Here is a 24,311-nt window from a genome sequence, read left to right on the forward strand (position 1 = left end):
TACACACACACACACATTTGTTTAATTGCAAAAGATGTATTTGTGCATTCTGAACAGGAATACAAGACATACATCCAATGTAGTGTTAAAAGTAAAGAGGTGTATTACTGTAGGAGGAAAGTCAAATATTCACTTCTATACCTCAGCACATACGGATAACAGACTCCAATGAGTTCACATAGGGTAAAAAAAACGATCTTGTACAAAAGAAAATACAGCCATATCTTTGAACTGTAACGTAACATATTTTTCCAGGAAAAAAAAACATTGTTGGTTGTAAATTACCCAGTAAAAATCACCCCATGGTGAAGGATGTGCATATATCAAATTTAAACAAATTAAAGCCATGCAAACTGGAAAGTAAAGAACATAAAATTTGACAGTAATAAATATACTGCTAAAGGTTACTTGCCGATTATGCTCTCGTCATACATACATACATTATAGAGCCCGTTTTGGCAGGCAGGTATTCATTGAGTAATACTTCAAACCTCCACAAGGTGGCACTGCAGCAAAGAAGATGTAAAAGCAGAAACTTACAGTATTCTTCAAAGAATGGTTTAAACTGAGCCACACAACTGAGAAAATAATTATGCAATGCCCCCAATGATACTGATTTGGATATGAAAAAAAATAAGTAAGGTAAGTAACATGACTGACGTTGCAGAAGATAGATCCCAACACTTTTTATATTCAAAACTTTGTAGAGCACCTTTGTAGAGTTGAGATGTGTAGTGTAAATGTGATAAGCATTGTACCTTCCAGTCTACATTATGTTACATCACAGCTTCTGTTCGTGTGCAGAACAACATAATCATCTGATAACTGGTATAAGTGACATCGGTCGAGGTCAGACAGTAATACAATAGTCTAAGATGGAAAACAGAAAGTGTTTTGTATTAATAATGGAAAGATTCCCCCCCATTGCAATGAAAGAGTGTGTTATGCTTCATTTCACAGTTTCTACTCTGGCTGGGCAATATCGTGTGTGTATGTATGTATGTATGGATTATGTATGTATGTATGTATGTATACCATATCATTAGTGTTGTGTGTGTATTGTATGTGTATGTATGTAATGTATGTATTGTATGTATGATGTAGTGTAATGTATGTATGTATGTATGTATGTATGTATGTATGTATGTCTGTATGTATGTATGTAATGTAGTTAGCTATAGTATATATATATATATATATATATATAATATATATCTAATATTATATATATATATACATATATATATATTATATATATATATATATATATCTATTATTATTATCTATATACTATACTCTATCTCCTATCTTCCTCTATTCTATATATCTCTATATTATCTATCTCCTCTATCTATATTCTAGATATCTATATATCTCTACTCTCTCTCTATCTCTATCTCTTATATAGTGAAATATGTATGCATCATGCCCAGCCTTAGTTTCTACCCGACTTGAAACGATCAAAGCAGATGCGAGTTAGCACTGTTGACAGGGGGTGAGCATCTTCTGGGAAATGAACATGATAAGCAAAGAAAGTCGAAGAGAGGTAAGCATGCAGATCATAACAAGACGTGTGCAGACAGGTGAGCTTGGTCAACAGGTTTCTTATCCATTTCCAGGCTACCACGCAACTGTGGGAAAGAACAGGATGAGGCAATTTCTCACCAAACTATCATTACTCACTCAAATATTATCTCCGTTAGCCAGGATTTCTATTTTTCCCCTCATGACGCGTGTACGCCTGCACTGAGAGAGGTTTCTTGTTATCCCCATTTAGTGGATTACAAGGTGTACTGCAGTTAATCTTTGCTTTCTAGTAAAAAAAAGGGTACGACACAAACACAACATACTTGCACAGATTTAAATGGAAGTCAGGCAAACTTCCTACGCCACACCCTATTCCATTTCTTCCATAATAAGCCCGTAACACTCGATATGCTGCTTCAACAGCTTCAGAACGATGATCACAAAAGGCCTTTCAGGTTAACAGTACAAAGTAGGCCAGAACCAGGATGCAAGGCCTCCTTCTGTGCTATTTTTGGAATAGGGGGATGGCTAAATAAATAGAGGAAGGAAGGAAAATGGCTATCATGTGAGGGAAAGAAAATATGGCAAACACAATAAAGCAAAGCTCCCAAGATAAACAGTCCGCACGGACACTCAAAGCCACTGAGAGACTTCAAATATTCAATAAGTTAACACTCAAAAAAGACAAGTGTGCCTGGCATCAAAGCACGGAGGTCAGTATATAAACAAAAGGCAAACCAACACACACTTGGAGGAGAGAACCAACAGTCACAACCCAGCTTAGCAACAGCGAGGCTAAACACTTCCTTCGCTCGCTTCAATCCCATTCAAACAAAACAAAAACGGTAATGAAAGAGTCTAACAACAAATAAGGCATTTCAAAGAGGGAAAATATATGTGTAGTGTAAACAAAGTTTTTACGCAAGTGATACAAAAATATCATGAAGATATTTCTGCCAGCCGCTGCAGCAGAGTGGAGAAGCCAGCCGCTTGCTGGGAGAGCTCAGCGACGCGGTCCACCATGTCCTGGGTGGCGGATACTGACGGGTAGTTTTGTGCGGCGCCCTTTGTTGCCACGACCACTGACTTCAAGGCCTGACAGAGTCGTCCCCCTGAGGTTGTGATCTGAAGTAGAGAAAACCAAAGTATTATACATAGCTTTGATCCATTTTACTTTTTTCAAACTGCCCGTTACCGTCCACATTAAGACATTTAGTCCTCGATGTGCTTTCACACACACGTCATGGAAACAAAATGTGTGTGTGGGGTTTATCTCTACGTACCTTGGCCCGAAGGTCGGCAGAGGTGAGAAGGCGGGAGAGCGTGTCCCCAATAAACACCAGTTTGTGTGCCGTCACAATGAGACTCTTTCCTCTGGCGACGAAGATGCGGGGCGGTTGGTTCCCCTGCACGCTGCTGAAGAGCACGTCAATGGCGTCTGCCAGGCAGGAGAGATGAGCGAGGCTCTGAGACGAGTAAAACGACAGCAGCTCAGAGTCCTCCAGGGAGAGGGACACAGGAAGCGGAGGGGAAGGGGTCAACTGTACAAAGAAAGATGAAAGACGTACAGAGTTAAATATGACACGGGTACTAAATGTATCATCATCTGTAGGCCGCTTCCCAAATGTGATGATTTGATGCTTGTCATACATGATGGTAAACTTAAGTTACAGCCTTCATCTTAAGCAGTCTAACTCCTGAACATCAGAGCTTCCTCGTGTAAACAAACATACACAGGACCTCTCTGAACGTGGTAATGTAACGCAGGACGTGTGCGCTCAACTCTCTTGCTGCATGAGGTTGACCCCGAGTCTTAAACGGAACTTAAAAAGCCAGAGAAAGCCAGACACTGGCACTGTTGAAAGAATGACTGTGCTTTTCTGTCACTTATTGTCCTGCAGACTCCATTCTATGTGAGGCAAGATTGTTAAGATTCACAAGCGACCTCTTGTTGGCCGTCTATGGCGTAAACCAAGGAATCCGACAAGGAGCAGACCGAGTGATGAGAAAACATGACCTCAGTCTCAAGCAACAGTAGACCAAACTGACTTAAGAGATAACATAAGACTATACATGCAAGTCTCCGACTCTGAGTTTGGATTCTCAGATGAAGAAATGAAAGCTTTAACATTATAGACATATTCTCTCAAGTTCCACGCATGATTGATGGGTGCACAGATTCATGCGACATGTGAGGTGACGTTGGGTACACATTGCAAGCGTAGACTTAAGATGGGTTTAGACCACATTAGGAGCCAAAGAGCTGCAGCAAGCTGGATTAATGAGTCACAGTGCTCATTAGTAAACAGTGTTCGCACACAGGGAATCAATGACTCATCTGTGTAGACTTGCTGCGTGTTTCTGCTCAACAAAAACTTCCTAAGAATGGCAGCGTGTGGACTGTAGGAGATGAGGAATGCAACATTTAAAAAACAAACAAAACCAGGAAGAGACTCACTGGATCTGCAGTGATCGTTTGCATGTGTCTGTTGTCACCCAGGACATCAGGAAGTGGCTCAGGTTTACCCTGGTGTGGCAGGGAGAAGGGAAGGCAGGCGTGTTTACAGACACATTTACACTCCATGCATGTAATGTAACCGTAAAACTCGGTATATATATAAAACATGTAAAACCTTGTTATTTATTCTCATGCAGATGTCGTAAAAACAACACATTTACTGACCTGCAGCTTGACGTATCCAACACTGTCTCCAGTAGGTACTGGGGCAACGATGGGAGTCAGGCCGATCCCCGCATATTCATTGCTGGGGTCATCTTCTCCATCGACGGGGCTCACAGTCAGCGTCACAGTCGACAGAGTGGGAGGCAAGGGGAAGGCTGGCTGAGGGGTCGGGGGCAGGGGCCGCTCCTGGATCCAGCTACCTTTACGGGAGCCCATTCCGCCTCCTGATGACTTCCCATCAGGCACTGGGAGAGCGGGCAATGGCCTGCGTGATAGGGAATCTTGGGAAGGCAAACGTGGTCGTCCCTGAGCCTGCAAGAGGAGGGTGCTCTCCTCTAGGGAGCGCTGGACCAGCGTCAACAGCCCTTCAGATGGAGGAGCGTTGCCGATAGCGGATAGCGCCGGCAGCAGGTCGGAGAGACGAGCCCACGCCTGCTGAAGCGGTGGTGGAGGATCATCTGAATGACATGCTTTCCAGGTGGACAGGATTTCAGCGAGCGAGGTGGCCAGGTCCCGTGACGTCAGCGTTGAGGCGGTGCTCAGCACTGAGTGGACAAGGTTGGAAAGTGTGACTCTCCACTGCACGTCACCTGAACCGTTACTAGAAACAGAGAGGCGGCGAGTAGAGGTGGAGGAAGACGACAAAGAGTGAGGGAGGACTTCGGCAGTCAATGCAGGCATGTCATAGATGCCACAGTCAGGCTCAGAAGAGTCCCGGTTGTGACCTCCGCAGCTGGCTCGTTTCTCAGGTCCGGGGACACGATAGACCTGTCCAACATCCTCACCGGAGAGGCAGCTGGTGGAGTCCCCTGGGCCCAGAGGGACACCTGGAAGTGTAGGAACACTGTAGACATCGTCATCCACGTCATCAGGCTGGACATCTGACATATTCAGAGTGATGGTGGGGACATCATAGACCTACAAGCAGGGGGGGGGGGGAACAGAGGGAATGTTGAAACGATGCATGTTGTTCACTTTATGACTATTACATTAAAAGGTTGCTTCATAAATGTGGATTATCTGATTTTGGCTCATTCAAAAGGCTGAATGACTTTAAAACAGTTCAGTTATTTTTAATGATGAAGATGTCCTCGTGTCCCCTGGGAAACAAGAGAAACATCAGTACCGGCTATCGGATTTTATTTATTTATTATATATAAACATGAGTATCAGTATCGCCCCAGAATTTCACAATTGGTGCATCTCGAATGACTTTTTATGTAATGCGAGTTTAGAGCACTTCCTTTAATTAAACCTGGCTTGTGTATGAATGATCAGACTGAACTGGTTAAAGTAAAAATACAGGAAATCCACATGGCGTCAAAGAGTCAACACAAATGCCAGAGACACTTTGGTCCCCTTAAACAGCGAAGTGTTAAAGCAATGAGTCCACTCACAGTAGCTGCAGGCAAAGAGGGAAAATCAGAACAGCTGGTAGGCATATTTAAGGAACATTAAAGGAGAGACCACTGGGGGCAGGGTGCTGGTGGTATGGCCTTGGCAGATGGGTGTGACTGAGAGAAAATAGCAGCAGCATTTAGACTGGATAGACAGGCTCCCACAGCAGAAAGAGACAGGTGTGGCCTCGCCTTGAGGGGGGGGCAGGGAGACAGACTGATGGTGGAATGTGAGAAGAAATGGTGACCGGGGATTTGATAGTCATCTCTTGTTGGTTAATCGCGTCACTTGTACAGACATGAACTCAACACACCAGTTTCCTGCAGTTCTCAGACATTTCTTTAACAACAACATTTATAAGTATTGCCATTTGACTGTCAAGAAAACAAAAAGGAACAGCGTAATTACAGGCACAACACGGGAGCAAAACCACAGAATAGCCTACGTCATTGACGAAGGTTTAACATCTGAATAGTATCGGAAAATAGGGCAACCCATCATTATTTTTATTTCCGATTAATCTTAAGTGCAAAATGTCCTTCGCAGTCTCTCAAAGTTCAAGGTGGTGTCTCTAAATGTCTTGTTCTTTCACTCCAAAACCCAAAGATATTCACTTTAATGTGATATAAAAACTAAGAAAAGCAGGAAGTCTCTATATTTGAGACACGAGAGGAAATTCCCCTTTTAGAAAACAGATACGACTAAAACAGGTCTTCCTGTGGCTCAGTAAGGGTCATCTTTACCTCGTTCTCAGAATCAGCTTGTGGTGGGACACTACGAGGGGTGTCATAGATCCCGTCAACATCATCATCATCGCACCAAGGGAAGATGGGACTGGACGCTGCCACCTGCCACTGGGAGGGGTGTCGTATATCTACCAAGACAACACAAGCACAAAACCAAATTATGCTTGCAGGTCTTAAAAAAGCTCATGCAACATGCAAATCCAACGCTCTCAAACTAACTCACAATAGATGCTATTAAATATGTATGAACCTAAAGTAAAATAATGAGCCTGTAACATAACACTTTCAAGTGCTGTAGCCATCACATACCTGATCATCCACGGCATCAGAGTAATCCTGATTTCTTCCTCTTTTGTTCTGCATGTTGTTGCTTTTCTCCAGGCCATTATTCACCCGTTCTTCTTTACTCAGAGGAATTCCCCTCCGCTTGTCCTCCTCTTGCTGCAGGCTTGCGGAAGTGACCTGAGCAGTGGGTTTGGGGACAGAGTTAGAATCAGCTGCTCCATCTTTCCTTGTGATTCCCCTCACTGGAGGTGCGGGTGGAGGAGGTTTGCGGGCAAAATTTGGTGATCCAGGAACCCTGACTTGCCCTGCTCTGACCAACAAAGGAGACCCCCGGTGACAGGCCAGGCCAGGTTTGCCCCTGGCAGCGGCAGGGTTGGGCAAAACTCCCTTGATCAGAAGTCTGGGAGATGCTTGGGCAGGGGATAATGGAGAAGGGTGCTGGTGGGCCAAAACTGTGGCTGAAGTCCTGTGAAGGCTTGCTCCCACAGGGGTGGGTGTTTGATACATCTCAGGGGTGTCCTGGCTTACTTTGGGGTGGGGCGTACCTGGTGTTCCGCTGGGGCCATTAGAGCAGACAGCAGTGCCCAAAACTCCTCCTGTTGGGGATTGGTAAACATCCTCATCTGCAAGTGGCGTACCTTTAGGCACCAAGTAACAGTCAGAGTGTTCTGTTGTTAGTGTTTCTCTAGGAACTAGATATGTAGTGTCCTCTGGTTCATCAGCAGCCCTTGGAACTCCGGTGGGGGCGAGGTACACAGACTCTGAAGCCATGAGAGCTCCTGGCTGTCTGGCATGCTGAGCTGCTGAAGGCATGGGACTCACTGGAGTCTGATAAAGTGTTCCTATCATTTCTGTGTCTCGTCCTCTGAGAGAAGGTGAGCGCGGACGCCCCCCAACCCCTAAATCCCAGTCAGGTCTGGGCCGGGTGCCAGAGCTGGAGTGAGAGCGTGGGCGCCCTCCCTCCACTCTGCGGAGCTCCCCAGGCCTCGAAGCAGCTACTCGTCCCTCACCCACGCCTGGCGGGGAGCGATACACTCCGTCTATGTCCTCTGCACTACAGCTGACAGCAGAACGGGCCAGTGGGGGAACAGGAGACAGGTAGACAGAGTCCTCAACGGGGCCACGACGGGGATCTGAGCCCGGTGGTGGGGCGGTCTGGAGGAGTCGAAGACGGTTGGCAGGGACAATACCCTGTCTGCCATGCAGGGAACACAGCCACCAGCCCGGCCCGCCACCCTGCTCCTGCTCAAGAACCATCAGTATATCACCCTTCCGGAAAGCCAGCTCCTCCGGGCTCTCTGCCGTGTTGTCGAATAGTGCCTTTGCCAATACAGTCTGAGAAAGAAGACGAGACAAGAGTAGAAAATATAAACACGGACACTCCCATTCAGTAACTCACACACCAAATGGCCATTAAAAAGGAGGTTTTAATCAACAGCCTAAATTCACACAAGCTAGTGTCTCCCATCTGCACACCACAAACAAACAAACAAGTACATTGACATGGCAATGCCAAGTCAGGGGTATAAAAAGGTTGATTGTGTAGGGCTATTGAATGGAGAGTGAATAGGAGTGAATAGGGAAGATCTCGTAAAATGTCTGTGTGTGAGCCAGAGGTACAGGAAGAGGATGGGTGAACACAAAAAAAAAAAGAAAAATATAAAAGCTAGCATTATGAAAAACTCAAAATGCACAGCTGTGTCAATAATTATGAAGCAGAGAGGGAGGGGGCACAGTCAGGGAGGATCAATGATCAAATGGACACAAGGGCTTAATGGTAATGAGCGGGATGAGAGGGAGGGGGGAGGGGATAAGAGTCACATCTGTCCCTTGCTGTTTAGGATTTAATTGCCCAACCCAAAGCCAGAGAGTCAGGCCCCCTTTCATTTTCTAAACCAACCCCCTGGGGACAACTGGGCTCTATTGAGCCATGTGGGTCCCCCTTCGACCAGTAATGGAGGCAATAAAGATATAGTAGATAATATACAATGAAGTAAAAACATACCTAACTAATTATTGTTTACATTTCAAATTAGTGATTTGTATATCTTTGTGATACCATCATGCACATTAGTACAAACAATTAGTGTACTCACGGAGACAGACATTGTTGCTAAGTTAACAGTTATGTCTCAGAGAAACTATAACTCAGTCGGGGTCGTCCATCTAGATCAGCTCTGGGTCTCATGGATGTGTTGGTCGCCAGAGAGACTCGGTGCAGAAGCACAGCTGAGTCCGTGGAGGACACATCTCAAAGTCCGGCCACCTTCATAAAAAGGATCCTGCAAAACAATGTAGAAACGCTTTCTTCACTGACTCATTCATTACATACCGAAAGGGTTGCTCAAACGTTGCAAGGCACATGTGAAATGAAAAGGTGGGCAGGCAGCGTCAACACCTGTCTGTCCTTTCCACGCCCAGTAACGTGAACGCAACTAAGCTAAGCTAACGTTAGCTTAGCATCGTATATAAATAAGCGGTGTGCATTCGCTAACAAATGTATATTATTTAGTTATACAGGTTACAATGATACATCATTAGGACAAGAACTAGCTTCAATAGCGCGAGCTGTACTGTCGCGGCCTAGCTACTAACACTAGCTAGGTATGTTAACGCTGGTTATCTTCATCGCCTTTCGCTGCTAACGCTAAAGTTCAGCTTAAAACAACAATGGCACCGCCGGGTAAAACCACTAAAGCCGACCTGTTTGCAAACCAACATTGGCACAAAAAACAGTCAATATAAAATAATTACCTTGCTTTTTTTCTTATCGCCCCTAAACTTCGCATCGACGTACAGTCTCTGATACGTAAAAATCACTTCTTTTCAGGCGTGAAAATCTGAGGCCATTGGCGTTCAATCATTTTCGGTGATGACAACAACACTATCTCCGCCCCCTCATAGGTTTACGCAGTTCACTGATCTAAATAGCATAGCATGATTATCCGCTCCAGGCTTTAGACCAATCCCGCATTTGTGAAGTCGTGAAGGTATCCTCAGGAATACACCGTCTGTCTGATTGGCTGAATTTTTCGGGTTGCGTTTAGGGACGTACGAATTTGTCCGTTTATCAGACAACTTAAGCTGTGAGCGCAAAAAAACTAAATATGTTCCCCACGATACTACTACCACTGGGTGGTACAGCAAAATTCACAAATATTTAAACAAATTGCATTATTGTTTGGACGAATTTGGCTGTACAATTGAATTTAAGACCAGGCAATTGCGTTGGGCTGCTTGCTAGAGGCTTTTATTTTGACAGTGGGACATTTACCCGGAAAATACTTACTGTAGCGACACACGAATTGTCGATAGTCTCAGGTCCAGGAGGAAGACTTTGACAGTCTTTTAAGAAACTCCACTGTACAACCTCATGTTCAGTGTTGCATGAACTCTAGGGTGAGATAATGCTCTTGATCACATTTGCATAATTGCATTAGTAGAATATACAATGTAGCCCACTGCGTAAAAGTATACATTTGAACTGAGTTGTCTTGAGTTTGCCTTTGTAAATAAATACCGACCATGTATTCTATCATGGCTGTCTCTTCACCATGTATCATTCAGTATATTATTGATTTAGGTGAGTGAAAAAGTGTTTCCCAACTTCATTGACCAAGTGCACCACTGCTGTCTGAATCCAGATGACCTCTACCCTAGATAGCCAGTGTTTTCATAAAGACATATCCGTGACTGTTCTCTGTTCACAGGTTATGTTAAGAAGTGTATTCAGGTGCCTTAGGACCAATCCTGTTGCTGGCCGAAGGAGTATGTCTCAAAGTAGCCTTGCTGGAAAGGTAGCCATAGTCACTGCCTCCACAGATGGGTAAGAATTAGCTGCATGATGATGATCTTATTTTGTTTATACTGCCCTAAAATACACTAAACAGTAACTAAGAAATGGCTTTATCTGCTGTATATATATGTAGTATGGTCCCGTTAGGTTGCTGTTTTGTTTTATGTGAGCGCTCTCATTGAAATGGCCATGAAGTATTGAATCTTGAACCTTTGAATTCTCAAAGGATGGCCTCTGAAATGATGTCAAACATTTGTCTCACAATAATAACAATTGTTACAGACTTGATCCTTTACCGAGATGCTCTTATCCTCCTCCTCCTCCTCCTCAGAATTGGTCTAGCTGCAGCTCAGGCTCTGGGAAAGAGAGGAGCCCATGTGGTGGTGAGCAGCCGGCGGCAGGTCAACGTGGACAAGGCTGTGGCACTGCTGCAGAGCCAGAGCATCCAAGTGACCGGGACCACCTGTAATGTTGGCAAAGGAGAAGACAGAGAAAAACTGGTTCAAATGGTGAGTATTTATTTATTCTATCAACCCGTTATATGGTTCTCTGACGCCTGCATCAATGAGTTTAGTCCACATGACTGTATACCTATAATTATGAGGTTTTCAGTGGTTAATTTGACTTCCAACCTCATTAATAGTCTCATTCTGTGTTTGGTGTAGACTCTAGATCAGTGCGGTGGGATTGATATCCTGATATCCAACGCAGCAGTCAACCCTTTCTTTGGAAACATCATGGACTCTACAGAGGAAGTCTGGGACAAGGTACACACAACAAATGAAGCCCATGTGTTTAAATTAGTCTGTTGCTCCTAATAGTTCTTCTTCCTCCTTTCATTTATTTGAATCCAGGATCATTTATGGGATTATTTCTACATTTCTTTCTAGATCCTGTCTGTAAATGTGAAATCAGCCTTCCTCATGACTAAGTTGGTGGTGCCTCATATGACGAAGAGGGGGTGAGTGACAAACTAAAAGATGATCCTGAACAACAATAAATACTACATGATTGTATATTTATTTACAAATACTCGGTATTTTTATTTTTAGAGGAGGGAACGTAGTATTTGTGTCATCTGTGGCTGGATACCAACCAATGCAGGTACTGTAGCCTTAAGTACACATTTACTCTTTTTACTCTTCAAGTACATTTAGCTGATACTTCATTCTTGTTTGGTTGTCTGTATACATGTCATGGACTCTCTGTCTCCGCAGGCCCTGGGTCCTTACAGTGTGAGTAAGACAGCACTGCTGGGTCTGACTCGGGTGCTGGCTCCAGAGCTGGCTCACAGTAACATAAGAGTCAACTGCGTGGCCCCTGGAATCATCAAGACCAGATTCAGCTCTGGGGTGAGGAGCAAACAAAACAAAACGCCTTTTTAATCACACATACAAATCATGTTTTTACAACATGGTTGTCTTTATTAATTCACTCATAAATGCCGTTGTCTCTATAATAACACGCTACCGTTTTGTCCCAGATATGGGAAAATGAAGACGTCATGGATGAGTTCAAAAAGCAGCTCAGCATTAAAAGGTACGACTCATGCTCGCACAGTGAATGTGTCACTAATATGCAGTGTAATACACACGTGAAGAACATAGCTTCATATTTCCCCTTCAGAATCGGAGAGCCAGAGGAAATCGGTGGAGTGATTGCCTTCTTGTGCTCCGAGGATGCTTCCTACATCACTGGAGAGACCATCACAGTGACGGGAGGGATGGCCTGTCGACTCTGAAGCTCCTGCGTTGCATGTTAATTATAATTATATATTAACTTGTGATGTACGGACACAGCACAGCCAGGATAAATCTAAAAACCTTAATATAAGAGCTGGAGAGTGAGGCATGTACAATTCTCTATCCAATTATTGAAGATTTGGGTGTTTGTGAACGTCAGTGTAAAGATTTCTCCTCTCTGATAAGTGTGACGAATGATTTCATCTTCACAATGTATGCGATAAGATGACTTTCTAAATAAATTGTGATCTGTGATCTTCAGTCAAGGCTCCTGGTTGATGTTTAAGTCCTTAAATAAATCAACTTTATTTCTCTAGCACCTTTAATAACATAAAATGCAGCTCAAAGTGCTTTACAAGCGAAAACAAAACAAGCATTTAAAACAAGAGTATGAGAAATATTAAATAAGGTGGAATTCTTTAAAAGCAAGATCATGCAATGATAGGAAAAGGCAGGAGCAGTTCAAGAGACTTCATCCTCTATTATCTGAGTCCAACAGTCAGTGACTGAAACATTCCTCATGCAAAACATGACTTCAACAAAAACATTAGCATATAACATCGTGGGGTAAAAATATTTATGAATGACATTCCAGATATGTCCTCGTCTTTATTAACAATTTACAAACGTAACACAAAGTTTGCTTTGCATGATAGCGCCCATAATCAAACGATGAAGCCATTCCGGGGGTTTGTTTTCCGTAATGAACGTGTCACCGATTGAAATTAAAATCTGATTCGACTACAGTGAAGCCGTAAACCAAGAGAAGGATAACGAGCGGTCGGTGCGTTTTCTGTCAATGTAGCCGTTGTAACGTGACCACCACATTCGGCAGGGGAAAATCCATTTCATCATCTGCGTTTGCTGCCAGGAGACGACAAGTGCCGCCGTGTCATCCCGGGCTTCCAGTACTCCCTCAGAGTGGGAACGTAGGTGCCGTGTTTGGTCTTGTAGTAGCGCTTCGTAAACAGCTGAGGGAGACAGAGAAACGCTGATTGAGTAATATTTATTCTACCAGTTTTGGTGTAAATGTCACATTTGTTGGAAAGGATCAAGGTTCAAGGATCGTCAGTGCCGAGGGAAACCCCGTTTTACTACACGTGGAGAATACGTACCCTGACTTTGAAGTTCTTGGTCGCCTCGTCCTCAGAATCAGCTACGTAGTCTTCGGCGTCTCCTGGACGGGCCGACGTCCCTGAACACAAAAAGGAAAACGCAGTTAAAGTAAAAACCTGTGCAGCCATAGTTGATCTTAATTCCCCGCATTGATGTTACATGGTTTGTTAAATCACCTGTGTTACTCCGTTGCTGAGAGAGAGAGCTGCTTATACTCGGCAACACAGGATGATTCCTGTCAAGTAGACACAGCATAATTAAACCATTTGGTCAATTTGTTTATTTTATCAATTAAGTTTCAATAGCGATGAATTAACTAAGATGCTTTGCTATGGGCAAGTCAGGAAACACTGAAATGCAGTTAAATGATGAATACGTTTCTCTATATAGAAGCTGCAACTCTAATATAGAATAAATATATACATATTAAAATACCTAATAATATCTTAGAGACAGAAAAACCAAATGAACCCAGAGACATTGAACTAAATCAGTTTTTATTTTATTTATAGGGTTTAAAACAGTCTAAGAATTCACGTTGAGATATTATCAATATATAGAAGTTATATATTGAAGATATAAGATTTAACTTTGTGTATGGAGTGTTGTCACTACGAATGCAGGGAGGTGGAGAGGAAGTCTAACCATAACTGTACAAACAAAATGCTTATGATTATGCACATGATGATATTATCATGTGTATATTTATTAATATTAATATCTGTGATAGTGCTAAAAACCCAATGTGCTCCTGCAAGGTCAATTTAACTGTTTTAACTCATTTAACAATGTAACTTATGTTTTTAGGACAAATACATTCATATTTAAATGTAACGATGTACACTACAGGACTCCAAGGCAGAGAAAAAGGCGATCACATAACACATAACGAAACGTAGCAGGTTTTCTAAGCTAGCTGCTGAACTCTTGCGATACAAACTTGACATAATGTTAAGTCGTACTCTCTTACTCTTTATCGTCCAGGCCAGGAGAATCCAGCTTTTGAGGTTGGTTGTTTCTACGTGTTGGAGCTTTTACTGGCGACGCTCTCCTCTGATTCTGCAGCTTCGTATACAAAGATGTTCCTCCTCCATCAGTGCCGTTACCACAAGTAGGAGTCACCGACAGTTTTTCGATAATAACTCTGGGTTGGCTCCTCAGACAAGAGATAAAAATTGAGCAGAGGGATGGATCTTTGGGCAGGCACAGTGTTTTGACACCCAGCTGGATCATACAGGTCTCGAGCGCCGCTCCGTTACGCTCCTCCTTTCTTACAGCTCCGTCTTCTCCGCTCTCATTTGCCCTCTGGTCATCTCTCTCCGCCCCGAGCACGCTCGCTCCATTTCTCAAATTCCTGCTTATCCTCTTATTCCCAGATATGGTCATGTGTAACATTTCTTCCTCCTCATCGGATTCACTTTCTCTTTCGTCAGGTTGCTTGCGTTTCATTCCACAGCTTCTCTTCGACTCCTCCTCCTCCTCCTCCTCTCGTTCTTCATCCTTTTTCACTCCATGGTCTTTGGGTGTTGGTCTTTGTTTAACCACAGTGAATTTCACGGTTTCTTTTGGGTGCAAGTGCTCGTCTGTTGCCTCTGGCTCGACACGACTATGTTTCCTGAGCATAACTGGTATGTCTTCATTAGAGATTAGTCCGATAACAGGCGTAATAAATGGCGTTTTGTCTCTCGTCTGTGTGCCATCAGACTGGTCCGTAGCAGACCTTTTGGCTCCTGTGGGTTGATTTGAAGGCACTTTTCCAGAGGGTGGCAGAGAAAGTGAAGCCAGGATTGAGTCTCCCATGTTTGGAGGGAGGGATGCTGTAATAAAACAAAGAGATCATGCGGATAATGAGAATTATATTACTTTTCTTTCATCCTAGAAAGGCTGTACCGAAAAACAAGCACTGGTGTCAAAGTTTACTCAGCACAATACATTTCATTTATATAACAAACAAACAAAAAGTCATGAAATATGACAACAGACAGAGGTTTCAGTCAAAAACCTCATTATGGCTTCCAATGTAAAATGTTTAAAGACGACATTGGTTACAGCCATACATCCTAGCTAAGAAGCTAAACTAATCTGAGAAGTTATCTAGTCGTACCTGCAGTCTCCAGATGACCCAGGCAGGTTTGATGTTGAAGCAGTGTCTTCAGGAGCTGGGGTTGGGTGGCTGCCCGTGCACACTGCTCCAGGACAGAGGGGGTATCACTGAGCCACGACACAGTCTGTGGACAAGTTATTAATATATTAACAGTTTCTTAAAAAACAACAATAAAACTAAAATATACTTTGCTTTCGCACTTCTTTCATTCACTGCAGATTATTTTAATTTTCCCCTGAAATGTTAGAGGCGTTTTTGCAGACTAAAATGTACAACTAACAAGAGCTGTGTGAAACATATTCTGGACTGAGTGAATGAAAATGATGAAAAGAGCTATAAATTAGGTGTAATTAGTGGTAAAACAAGGGAGGCTGTTACCTGAGCTAGGCTGGGAACTGGGAGCAACTGGTCCAGTCGGATCAAAAACTCCCACAGGAGCTTCTCCAGTTCCTGGTCATACTTTGGACCATAATCCACAGGAAACTCCTCCTGTCAGAAAAGAGAATAAGAATAGTTGCCTGTTACACATTCCTACGTACATCAACTGAGATCAGTTGCTGCTGCTGCTGAATGACTGCAAAAAACACTAGAAGAGGGACTCACCTTGAAGAACTGGCCTCTCCTTGTTGAGTCTGTTAGCAGTGTGTGAACCAATGAATGGAAACCTTCCACTGTACTCAAGATTTTTGAATCCCTCTTCTAAGAGACAAGAGCAATAATTACACTTTAATGGATGCAATAGCTGACTGTTTTAATTGAAATCTAGAGTAAAACATTTTGTCATGTTAAATTCTGGAAACACCTCCAAGCATTACTGTCGGTCGTAATGCAGCAATATGCCACGGAGCTTAAAAGTAATGCCGTTTTACTTTGGAATAAAAACCTACAAAGTGTTTACAGTTACACAAATGGCAATTCAATTTGTAGTAATATTCCAAAGATTAAAAGTAATTTACCCGCGTAGAAGCAGAGGAGGGTGACAGAGCAGCAGGAGCACGGATCCTTTCCAGGTGCGGCATTATCACCTTCTTCTCCGGCTGCGTAGAGCACAGCTCCAGGATTAACTGAACAGATGGTTGATGAACCGTGCAGTCAAGCCAGGAATATAATACTGACACATACAAGGTAATAATGTATATATCAAAAGGAAGAGAGACAGTGAGAGAATAGGAGAATAGAATAAGAGATGGGCATCATGATCAAACTCTCACCCGCCCTCTCAGCCCCAGTGCCAGCTTTGCCTGGTGTCTCACAGTGAGCAGCCCGGGGACAGTCTCACAGGCTGAGGTTACGAATTCCTCCACAACCCCATACTGCATCACATCCTTCTGCTTCATCACTTTCCACAGGGCTGCAGACACCAGGCGGACAGGCGGGGCCAGGAGCTGAAGTGCAGCAAAAGGAAGGCTGGCATCTGTGCAGAAGACAAATAAATGAGATAACAGTTGTACAAGCATCGCAACTAATCTGACCAAATACGCAGGAATTAAAAAATCTGTTTCACTTGTCTCCATAGATTGCAATGTTGCAGTACTGGCCACTACCCAATCCGTGATGCTAATGCATTAGTCTCCCATCAGCTGTGAGATGATTTCACTGCAGCTGTCTGCTAAAAGGACAGACTTGTCTGCGGGGGTGACGATGAGACATGACTGCATTGAGTCACCTGCCGCAACCTAAATTACATATTTACCTTAATTAACGTAAACCATCACTACAATACTGACATCCAGTTTTAGCATAATGCATCTATAACACTTACCATCTTCCTTAGGTTTTCTTGTAGCCATACCACTGAACCAGTACAACTTAGCTAACTTAAGCTAGGGATGTTGACGTTACAAAATGTACATTAGCTTAGCAACTTTGACACATTACTCCCGGAGTGGGCTTCAAAGCTAACGCGAAGCTAACAGTTTACCCAGGAAAAGTTGTTTCGGAAATGCTACTGAGATTATATTTACTAACTCCTGGAGGAATCTATCGTCAACGTTACGCCTTGGTATCCCTGTTGTTTTTGTTTACCCGCTCGAAATGCTAGCAACACTTCTGTAAAGTTCTGCTTCTCATCCTCCCGCCTTCACTGCAACAATATCAATCTTATGAAATTATCACTGGGGTGCGCCGAGTGGGCGGTGCTTCGCGCACTTGGTATGAAAGACATCGGTTCGACCAAGAAACTCCGCCCGCGCGCGTACTGTAAAATTTAAAACAAGCGCACACAAGGATGTTTACAGGATATGACGTCGCAGATCCGACAGCAGTTGGTCCCATCTGTTTATTAAATGTGTTATGATAGTTAAAAATAGTATAAAAACGACTTAATGTGAGGCGGATGTTGTGAAGAATGTCAGAGTACTTAAGCACGAATTATTTACCAATGAAAACTCAGATAATATCCCAGAGAAGAGAAACAAATGTAAGAAACAAAGGGTTATGCCAACTATGGCATGTATACATATGAGTTTATGTCTCTGCAATGAAAACAACATTGTTTACAAAAGGATTTCATTGTAAGATATTAATGTTGTTGTAATTTATGTCTCCCTTACAAATATTAATATAAGGGATCCTTATCAAAACTGTTTATCTATGTCATATGTTCAAATAAAAACAACAATATATCAATAATGGCATCGACCTCAAATGTACTGTATCAGTTATTATCTAGAGAGGTAATAACTTTTGTTTGTCAAAAATGAGTTTGTCAGAAAGGATGTCTCTCACATACACACACAGGCAAGATGAACTTTGTTCTGTACTGTTCTGTATCTGAGTTATCACCAGGATCGGGGCAAAGTCCAACTGCAAGCAGTACTGACATTATCACAATTTGTTATACCAAAACATCTTACGACATAATAAGTCTGGGAGAAGAGACAACTAGAGACTGACCAGCATGGATGCAACTTCTTCATTTATCAAGTAAGAGAAGAATTAGTTTGGCCTGTTGCTATTGTATTGATTTACCTCATGATCCCTTCGCTTGAATAACAATACAAACAACATTAGGTTAGCAATTAATGTAGGCTAGAGTAGCCTAAGTGATAAGTGTAAGTAAGGTAATGATATAACTTGTCATTTTAAGCTATGTTATATTATGAATTTGACATTTTTATTTTACTTAATATTTTAGTATTATAAAATTGTTCGCCTGTTTTTACAGAAAACATTTTGACAGTGGGAAAAATACTAAAACAAAATGAATGAGGGATTAATTCCATTTAGCTGCTTCAGTTTCAGGGTCCTGTTATTGTGTACGCTGGCTCTCTGCCACAATGTCATGACTTTTAGTGTGACACTTGTATAGAACGGAGCCATCATTAATGTTATTACGACATGTGCTTTTCCTACTGTGACAATTCAAAATGTCTCCTGTAAAATTCCAACACATTATATGACTTAATTACCTTTCTGTCTGCTCTTTCCTCAGGTCTGTGACCAAGCGAGTATGGTCTCCCCCGCAGCGTCCCTTCAGGGTGTGTTGTCACAACAGGGAGACCAGGAAGGGCATCACAGCCGGGACCCTGGAGGAGCTTAAGGAGAGGGTGAGAGTAAATGGAAAGGATAATAATGGAAGGAAATAACAGAAAAGATTCTGGGTGATCAGGATAAAGCTGCTTGTAGTATATGTCATATAATTAAGAAAATCATGATAAAAGTGGTAAAATGTAATAAAATGAAATAAAAAGGTCAAAATAAGAAAATAACATTATGTGAAATATATAACTAAATTACTTACTTACTAAAAAATGACAATAATCAACAATATAATGGTTATCTTGTCTAAAATCCTAATCAGAGTCTTGATGATGTCAAATATGTGATCACATGTGGTCATGAGTCAAGGCTGCACTCACAGTTATATAAAGATAAGATGTTAAGATAAGTGTGGGCCAGACAGAGTTTTCTGAGACAGTTTGAATATCACTTATATGTGTAAGTGGACAATTTAAAGTTGCTACAATTGGAGTTAAAGTGTAACATGAAGGTGTTTGCGTCTGATGATATAAACAGATTCATATAAGAGAATACATTATGTTCTAGTTTCTGAGAGGCTGATCAAATGTTCTAACTGGATTCCTGCTAATATGATGTCATGATTAATATTACAGACAATACAAGAGGAAATATACTGTTTAGGACATTAAAATTAATCCTGAGTCATTTGTATCTGTGCTGTAGGTATGCCAGGTCTTGCTGCTGTCCCTGTCTGCGGTGTCTCTGTCTCTGGCGTGTGAAGAGGACGGCACAGAGGTGGACTCCGACGAGTTCCTCATGAGCCTGCCTGACAACACCATACTCATGGCCCTGGAGCCTGGACACACATGGAGACCACCACCGGTATGTTTGGCCAAAGAAGCCAAATGTTAACTATTATAAAGCCCCATATATACTTTATGATACTTTAGGCTTTTTCTCTTTTTGGGTATCACAGATATTTAATATATATATGTCTATTGTTCTCTAATCCACCAGGGTGAAGTTGTGTCCAAATTTAAAGACCATAACAAGCCTCGGACCGGGAGAGACATAGCTCGTGTGACCTTTGACCTTTACAGGATAAGCCCAAAGGATGTCTTTGGCTCTCTGAATGTGAAGGCCACATTCCAAGGCCTGTACTCTGTGAGCGCTAACTTTGAGTGTCTGGGGCCCAAGAAAATCATCAGGTAAGCCAAGGGGGAGGGGATGAGGGTCATTATAGAAAAAGACTGACTGGTATATTATTACATGAGTAGATTTTGAATGAAGAAATCATCAAATTCAGTGCACAATGTCCGTGATAACTTGAGTAGGCTGTTATGCGTCATACATAATCATACTGATGACACTTTATCTTGTTTTTCAGAGAAGCCCTGCGTGTTGCCTCCACCCTCCTACATGCTGCTGGACACCTGCTTATCACTTCCGCCTCCATGATCCGCCGCATTATTGAAGGTGCAGAGTTTTGGCAGCCACAGAGGACAGAGTACACAGCCAGCTGGAACTGACGCAGCCAAGAGACCTATTCATTTGTAACTTAGAGCAACTTGGTTGGATATCATTGTTGATTTAATAGGGATTGGTAGGATGGTCTGCGATCTTCTCAATCTATTCCCATGGGGGAAAAGAAAGCACATTTTTGACCATCTGTAAAGTTTGTATTTGTAAATGATAACAATGAGTCTTATACGGGATGTTATGATATTAACTGTGTACCATATTCTTCTACCCTTAAATACTTTGACTATACTTCAAGTTATAAACAGAATGTAACAGATACATTATAAAATCTTCAACTAATAAGAGTTATAAACTATAAAAGAGGAAACTTAGTGAATGTAGCTGGAAAACTGAATGAGTGTCAGTAATATTTGTGCAATATATTCTACATAATATCCTAGAATTTAACTTTATTTTTGTTAATTTGGTGTGGATTATGTGAACTTCTGTTTCTATTTTCTCTGAGATTACAGCCACTCTAAAGCTGTTGTTCATTTTGTCAGTTTATGAATGTTTCGATGTAACTAATCATAAGAGTCAATGAAAGAATTAAATTGTTTTATTTGAATGACAAAAAACTACCGCACAGCACAAAGGGACTCATCGATGTGACATTGCATCTACATTGCAAATGAGTATCTTTTCAAAAGTTACATAGCAAACAACATAACAAACATGATAAGAAATAACAGTATAACGATACTTTCTATGTAAAAGAGGCAAACTCACAAGAACGTGAACGTATGTACGAATGTAAAACAATGTGAACTTGGCAACCTTTTATCAAACAAATGTCTTAAAGTTCAAAACATCAACACAAAAAGAACGAGTCACTAAACTGCATCTTTCCAAATGTGATCAGATGATTAATCTTCATTCCCCTTAGAGCCACAGCTTTCACTCCTGTGTCCTCAGCAGTAGTGTCAGGCCCTGCCGGTACATGATGTTGTCCAGCGCCTTGTCATGCTGCTCCTCATTCATCCAGCGTGGCTTTATTTTCTTGACGTAATAGCGCATGTCACCGTACCACTGAACCAACACGTTGCGGGGGATGTCAATCACCTGCGACAGTCGGTAGTATTCCATAGTGTCTGGATACTGGCAGTCCGAGAAAGCCTTTTTCATCATCGTCAGCTGAGTGTCCGTTGTTCTGTAGCGGATCTGAGTGGGAAGTGTGCATTTGTCTACCACATCAGAATCCTGCTGTTGGGTTAGTGAACCGTCTGCTACAAGGTTATTGAGCACCTCCATGATCTCGTTCGGTTTATTCGTGACGACACCATTGTGGTTTGTTGACTCCGCGTGCATTTCTGTGTTTATGTCGCTTCTCTCAGGGGTCATACAAATATTTGAGGTGGAATGGGGAATGGCGTCAGCTCTGATCAGCAGTTCTGCTCTCTCCGCAATATTCTCTTCCTCTTGCTTAATTCTCTTCTTTCCCAACTCGTCCGTCACCGTCATCCTTTTCTGCTTCTTCTTAGTGTTCATTTTCTTTTCTTCTACTTTTTTGTCCTCGTTTTTCTTCACAAGTTGCTCCTGATTCTTTTTTCTCTCCAATTGTTCATTAGTCTTCACATTGTCTCCCACCATCCTTCCCTCACTTGCACTTTGTTCATCCATAACCTCTCCTGCAGTTCTTCCCACCAGGTATTTTGCATTCCTTATTCTCTCCTCCATCCTCTTTCACCTCTTCCCCCTTCCTGGTTTGCAGCTCTTCCTTTCCCTGACTCGACTTGAACTTCCTGCGAACCCTGCTGATGTCTTTATAGTCCCAGCTGATGCCATAGAGGAGCCTCTGTACCATGAACCACACCTTCACCTGGTCAGGGTGCAGGGAGCAGCGCTGCGCCAGTGCAGCTGTCTGTTTCTGCGTTATGTATGGAAACCGGTCGAAGGCCTTGTCCAGCTCTGCTGCACCATCCGGCTGTAGGTTGATCTCGTTTGAGTGCACCCATATAAGCATCTGACTGTCAGAGACCAGGGGGAGACACACTGTACTGCTCTGGTTCAGATTGAAAGCCATCGGGGCAATGGTCATCTCTGATAAAGTCTCTCCAGGAGCGCTGGGTGTTTTATGTTGGAGCTGGGGAACCGCATCAACTTTCTGCCTCATCTTTTTCATCTGTGGGAAAGGCTCCTGGAAAGAGCAGACAAACAGAAAGGGTTGATACAAAAAGAAAATGTGTATATATTAATAAAATAAAAATACAAAACCAGAACGGTAATCATTTGAACTCACTTTGTACAGTTTATATATTTGTAGATATCCCTATAATAGGACTTGCTGTATTTGGTAATTGTGGGCTACCTTGCAAATCAGTAAAGAGGATTATTAGTCATTAGTAATTAGTAGTATTTGATTTGTCAAGTGTCAGTTTAAACCTCTACTTTAACTTAGCAGGATGTAAAACAAATACCTGTTTAATAGAAGTGTGTCACGGTGGGGAAAAGGTGAGGACTCAAATTCAAGACGGCAGACGAGGAAGTTAACAAAAACAGGGCTTTATTCAATGATCTTACAAAATAACAAAAATGTAAAAAGTAAACTGAAAAGACGGACCAGGATGACACGGGGCGCACGAGGAACCATCAACAAACAAGGGTGACACATGGATGACGAACTGATAAGGAACACTGGGAAAGACAGGGATATATACACAGACACTAAACGAGGGGAACGAGACACAGCTGGGGAGAGAAACTAAAACACAAGGGCAAGGTGAACTGACACAGGAGGAACAAATTAACAATCACAAAGGGAAACACACAGACAGGAAGTACAACTAGACATACACTTCAAAATAAAACAGGATATACAAAAATCACGATCATGGCAATGGTGTAATTTATTGTTAGCTGACAGCCACCGTGCAACAGCACTCAGATCAGTTCATTTACTGCAAGTAAAAATAATAAAGTCATGTGGTTGCATCATTTAAATGTAGTAGGTAGAGCTATATATTGTTTTTTAGTTTAATCTTTATTGCATCACATATTACTTCCGAACTGAAAATTACTTAATTAATCCACATTAGTGGAGAAAATAAAGTAAAAATATTCCTTTTAAAGTTCAGTGGAAAAAGAAAATAGAAATACGAGAGTGAAGTGCAAGTAACGTTAACTTAGTTTAACTTAATGGTTGTGTTAAATGCTATTACTCTTCATTGCCACGCGGCATGTAGGAGGGCTAACCACCTGATATATAAACTATCCTATGTTTATTTCATGTTAACAACATCATTAACCTACTAACACTAAAGGAATAACCTTCATACTGGCGTTGAATTAGCCTGATTTGGGGTAATAGCAATATTGCTAACTTTAGCTAGCAAGCTAAATTCGCGCTACGTCATTTCTTTCTATTAACGTTAGTCTAACATCAAAAACCGAGTCTATGGTGACATACAGTGAAGTTATAAACATTAATTATAACCTATTGGTTAACGGTAAAGTTAACGTTAGCTTACGTTAGTTGAAATTTCAGTTTAACTTTAGCTAGTTTAGCTAGTAGCCGTGTTACTCCACTACGCACGGCTTGCTAATATGCTAACTGTTATAATTAAACGTTTCTACTTTTTCCTTACCTTTAATTATTCATGTTTTCCGAAGTAGTATCAAGAAGAACTTCGACCACTAACTTCAATTAGTAAATGGTTTGGAGACCTTACTTTCGAGAGATTACCTGTAAGCAAGGCAGGTGAACGTTACCGCCCAGTGAATCCAGATACATGTACACCACTTAACATAAAGTCTATTATTCCAGAGTTTATCTATTAAATGGGATGTTACAAATAATGCAAGATGATGAAAATATATAATATTTAATCACATATATCCTCAGTTGCCACTTTATAATACACCTAAAGCCCTGAAATAAATCCCACCTTCAGCAAGGTGATGTTTTTATAGAGAGATGTTAATCCAATGTATG

The 24,311-nt window shown here is 42.0% G+C and overlaps 5 protein-coding genes across 10 annotated transcripts; 2 read left to right on the forward strand and 3 right to left on the reverse strand.

Annotated features, from left to right (window-relative positions):
* Positions 1 to 1,394: 1,394 nt before the first annotated feature.
* efs (embryonal Fyn-associated substrate) lies at positions 1,395 to 9,569 on the reverse strand. The gene is given in 9 exon segments (XM_029454548.1): positions 1,395 to 2,652; positions 2,811 to 3,068; positions 3,986 to 4,054; positions 4,211 to 5,128; positions 6,352 to 6,422; positions 6,425 to 6,482; positions 6,664 to 7,974; positions 8,736 to 8,921; positions 9,394 to 9,569. Coding segments are annotated over 8 exon segments (2,883 nt in total). The 5' UTR covers positions 8,748 to 8,921; positions 9,394 to 9,569; the 3' UTR covers positions 1,395 to 2,466.
* Positions 9,570 to 9,605: 36 nt separating this feature from the next.
* dhrs4 (dehydrogenase/reductase (SDR family) member 4) lies at positions 9,606 to 12,438 on the forward strand. Its single transcript, XM_029454551.1, has 9 exons — positions 9,606 to 10,038; positions 10,350 to 10,465; positions 10,767 to 10,944; positions 11,101 to 11,202; positions 11,326 to 11,396; positions 11,488 to 11,539; positions 11,653 to 11,787; positions 11,919 to 11,974; positions 12,062 to 12,438. The coding sequence occupies exons 1-9, from the start codon at positions 10,027 to 10,029 to the stop codon at positions 12,174 to 12,176; spliced, it is 837 nt and encodes a 278-aa protein (XP_029310411.1). The 5' UTR covers positions 9,606 to 10,026; the 3' UTR covers positions 12,177 to 12,438.
* On the reverse strand, positions 12,398 to 17,493 carry tinf2 (TERF1 (TRF1)-interacting nuclear factor 2). 2 transcript variants are annotated; one of them, XM_029454549.1, is made up of 10 exons: positions 17,160 to 17,493; positions 16,609 to 16,811; positions 16,354 to 16,461; positions 16,001 to 16,096; positions 15,776 to 15,886; positions 15,398 to 15,521; positions 14,264 to 15,110; positions 13,470 to 13,528; positions 13,293 to 13,372; positions 12,398 to 13,148 (listed from the first exon to the last, which is right to left on the reverse strand). In XM_029454549.1, exons 1-10 carry the CDS (start codon positions 17,185 to 17,187, stop codon positions 13,029 to 13,031), a joined length of 1,776 nt encoding a protein of 591 aa, XP_029310409.1. In that variant the 5' UTR covers positions 17,188 to 17,493; the 3' UTR covers positions 12,398 to 13,028. The 2 variants fall into 2 exon arrangements, with proteins under 2 accessions (XP_029310409.1, XP_029310410.1); XM_029454550.1 differs by lacking the exon at positions 17,160 to 17,493 and adding an exon at positions 16,902 to 17,142.
* A 788-nt stretch (positions 17,494 to 18,281) lies between these two features.
* On the forward strand, positions 18,282 to 20,471 carry cideb (cell death inducing DFFA like effector b). Its single transcript, XM_029455182.1, has 5 exons — positions 18,282 to 18,322; positions 18,831 to 18,945; positions 19,583 to 19,741; positions 19,877 to 20,067; positions 20,247 to 20,471. The coding sequence occupies exons 1-5, from the start codon at positions 18,297 to 18,299 to the stop codon at positions 20,386 to 20,388; spliced, it is 633 nt and encodes a 210-aa protein (XP_029311042.1). The 5' UTR covers positions 18,282 to 18,296; the 3' UTR covers positions 20,389 to 20,471.
* Positions 20,472 to 20,923: 452 nt separating this feature from the next.
* On the reverse strand, positions 20,924 to 24,115 carry homezb (homeobox and leucine zipper encoding b). Of its 5 annotated transcripts, XM_029455017.1 has the most exons (3): positions 22,798 to 23,015; positions 22,620 to 22,688; positions 20,924 to 22,517 (listed from the first exon to the last, which is right to left on the reverse strand). In XM_029455017.1, the coding sequence occupies exon 3, from the start codon at positions 22,055 to 22,057 to the stop codon at positions 21,278 to 21,280; it is 780 nt and encodes a 259-aa protein (XP_029310877.1). In that variant the 5' UTR covers positions 22,058 to 22,517; positions 22,620 to 22,688; positions 22,798 to 23,015; the 3' UTR covers positions 20,924 to 21,277. The 5 variants fall into 5 exon arrangements, with proteins under 5 accessions (XP_029310877.1, XP_029310878.1, XP_029310880.1 ...); XM_029455018.1 differs by lacking the exons at positions 22,620 to 22,688; positions 22,798 to 23,015 and adding an exon at positions 23,965 to 24,115; XM_029455020.1 differs by lacking the exons at positions 22,620 to 22,688; positions 22,798 to 23,015 and adding an exon at positions 23,966 to 24,114 and having other exon boundaries at positions 20,924 to 22,520.
* Positions 24,116 to 24,311: the final 196 nt, after the last annotated feature.

This window comes from Cottoperca gobio, chromosome 18, assembly GCF_900634415.1.
Source record: "Cottoperca gobio chromosome 18, fCotGob3.1, whole genome shotgun sequence".
Classification (NCBI taxonomy): Eukaryota; Metazoa; Chordata; class Actinopteri; order Perciformes; family Bovichtidae; genus Cottoperca; species Cottoperca gobio.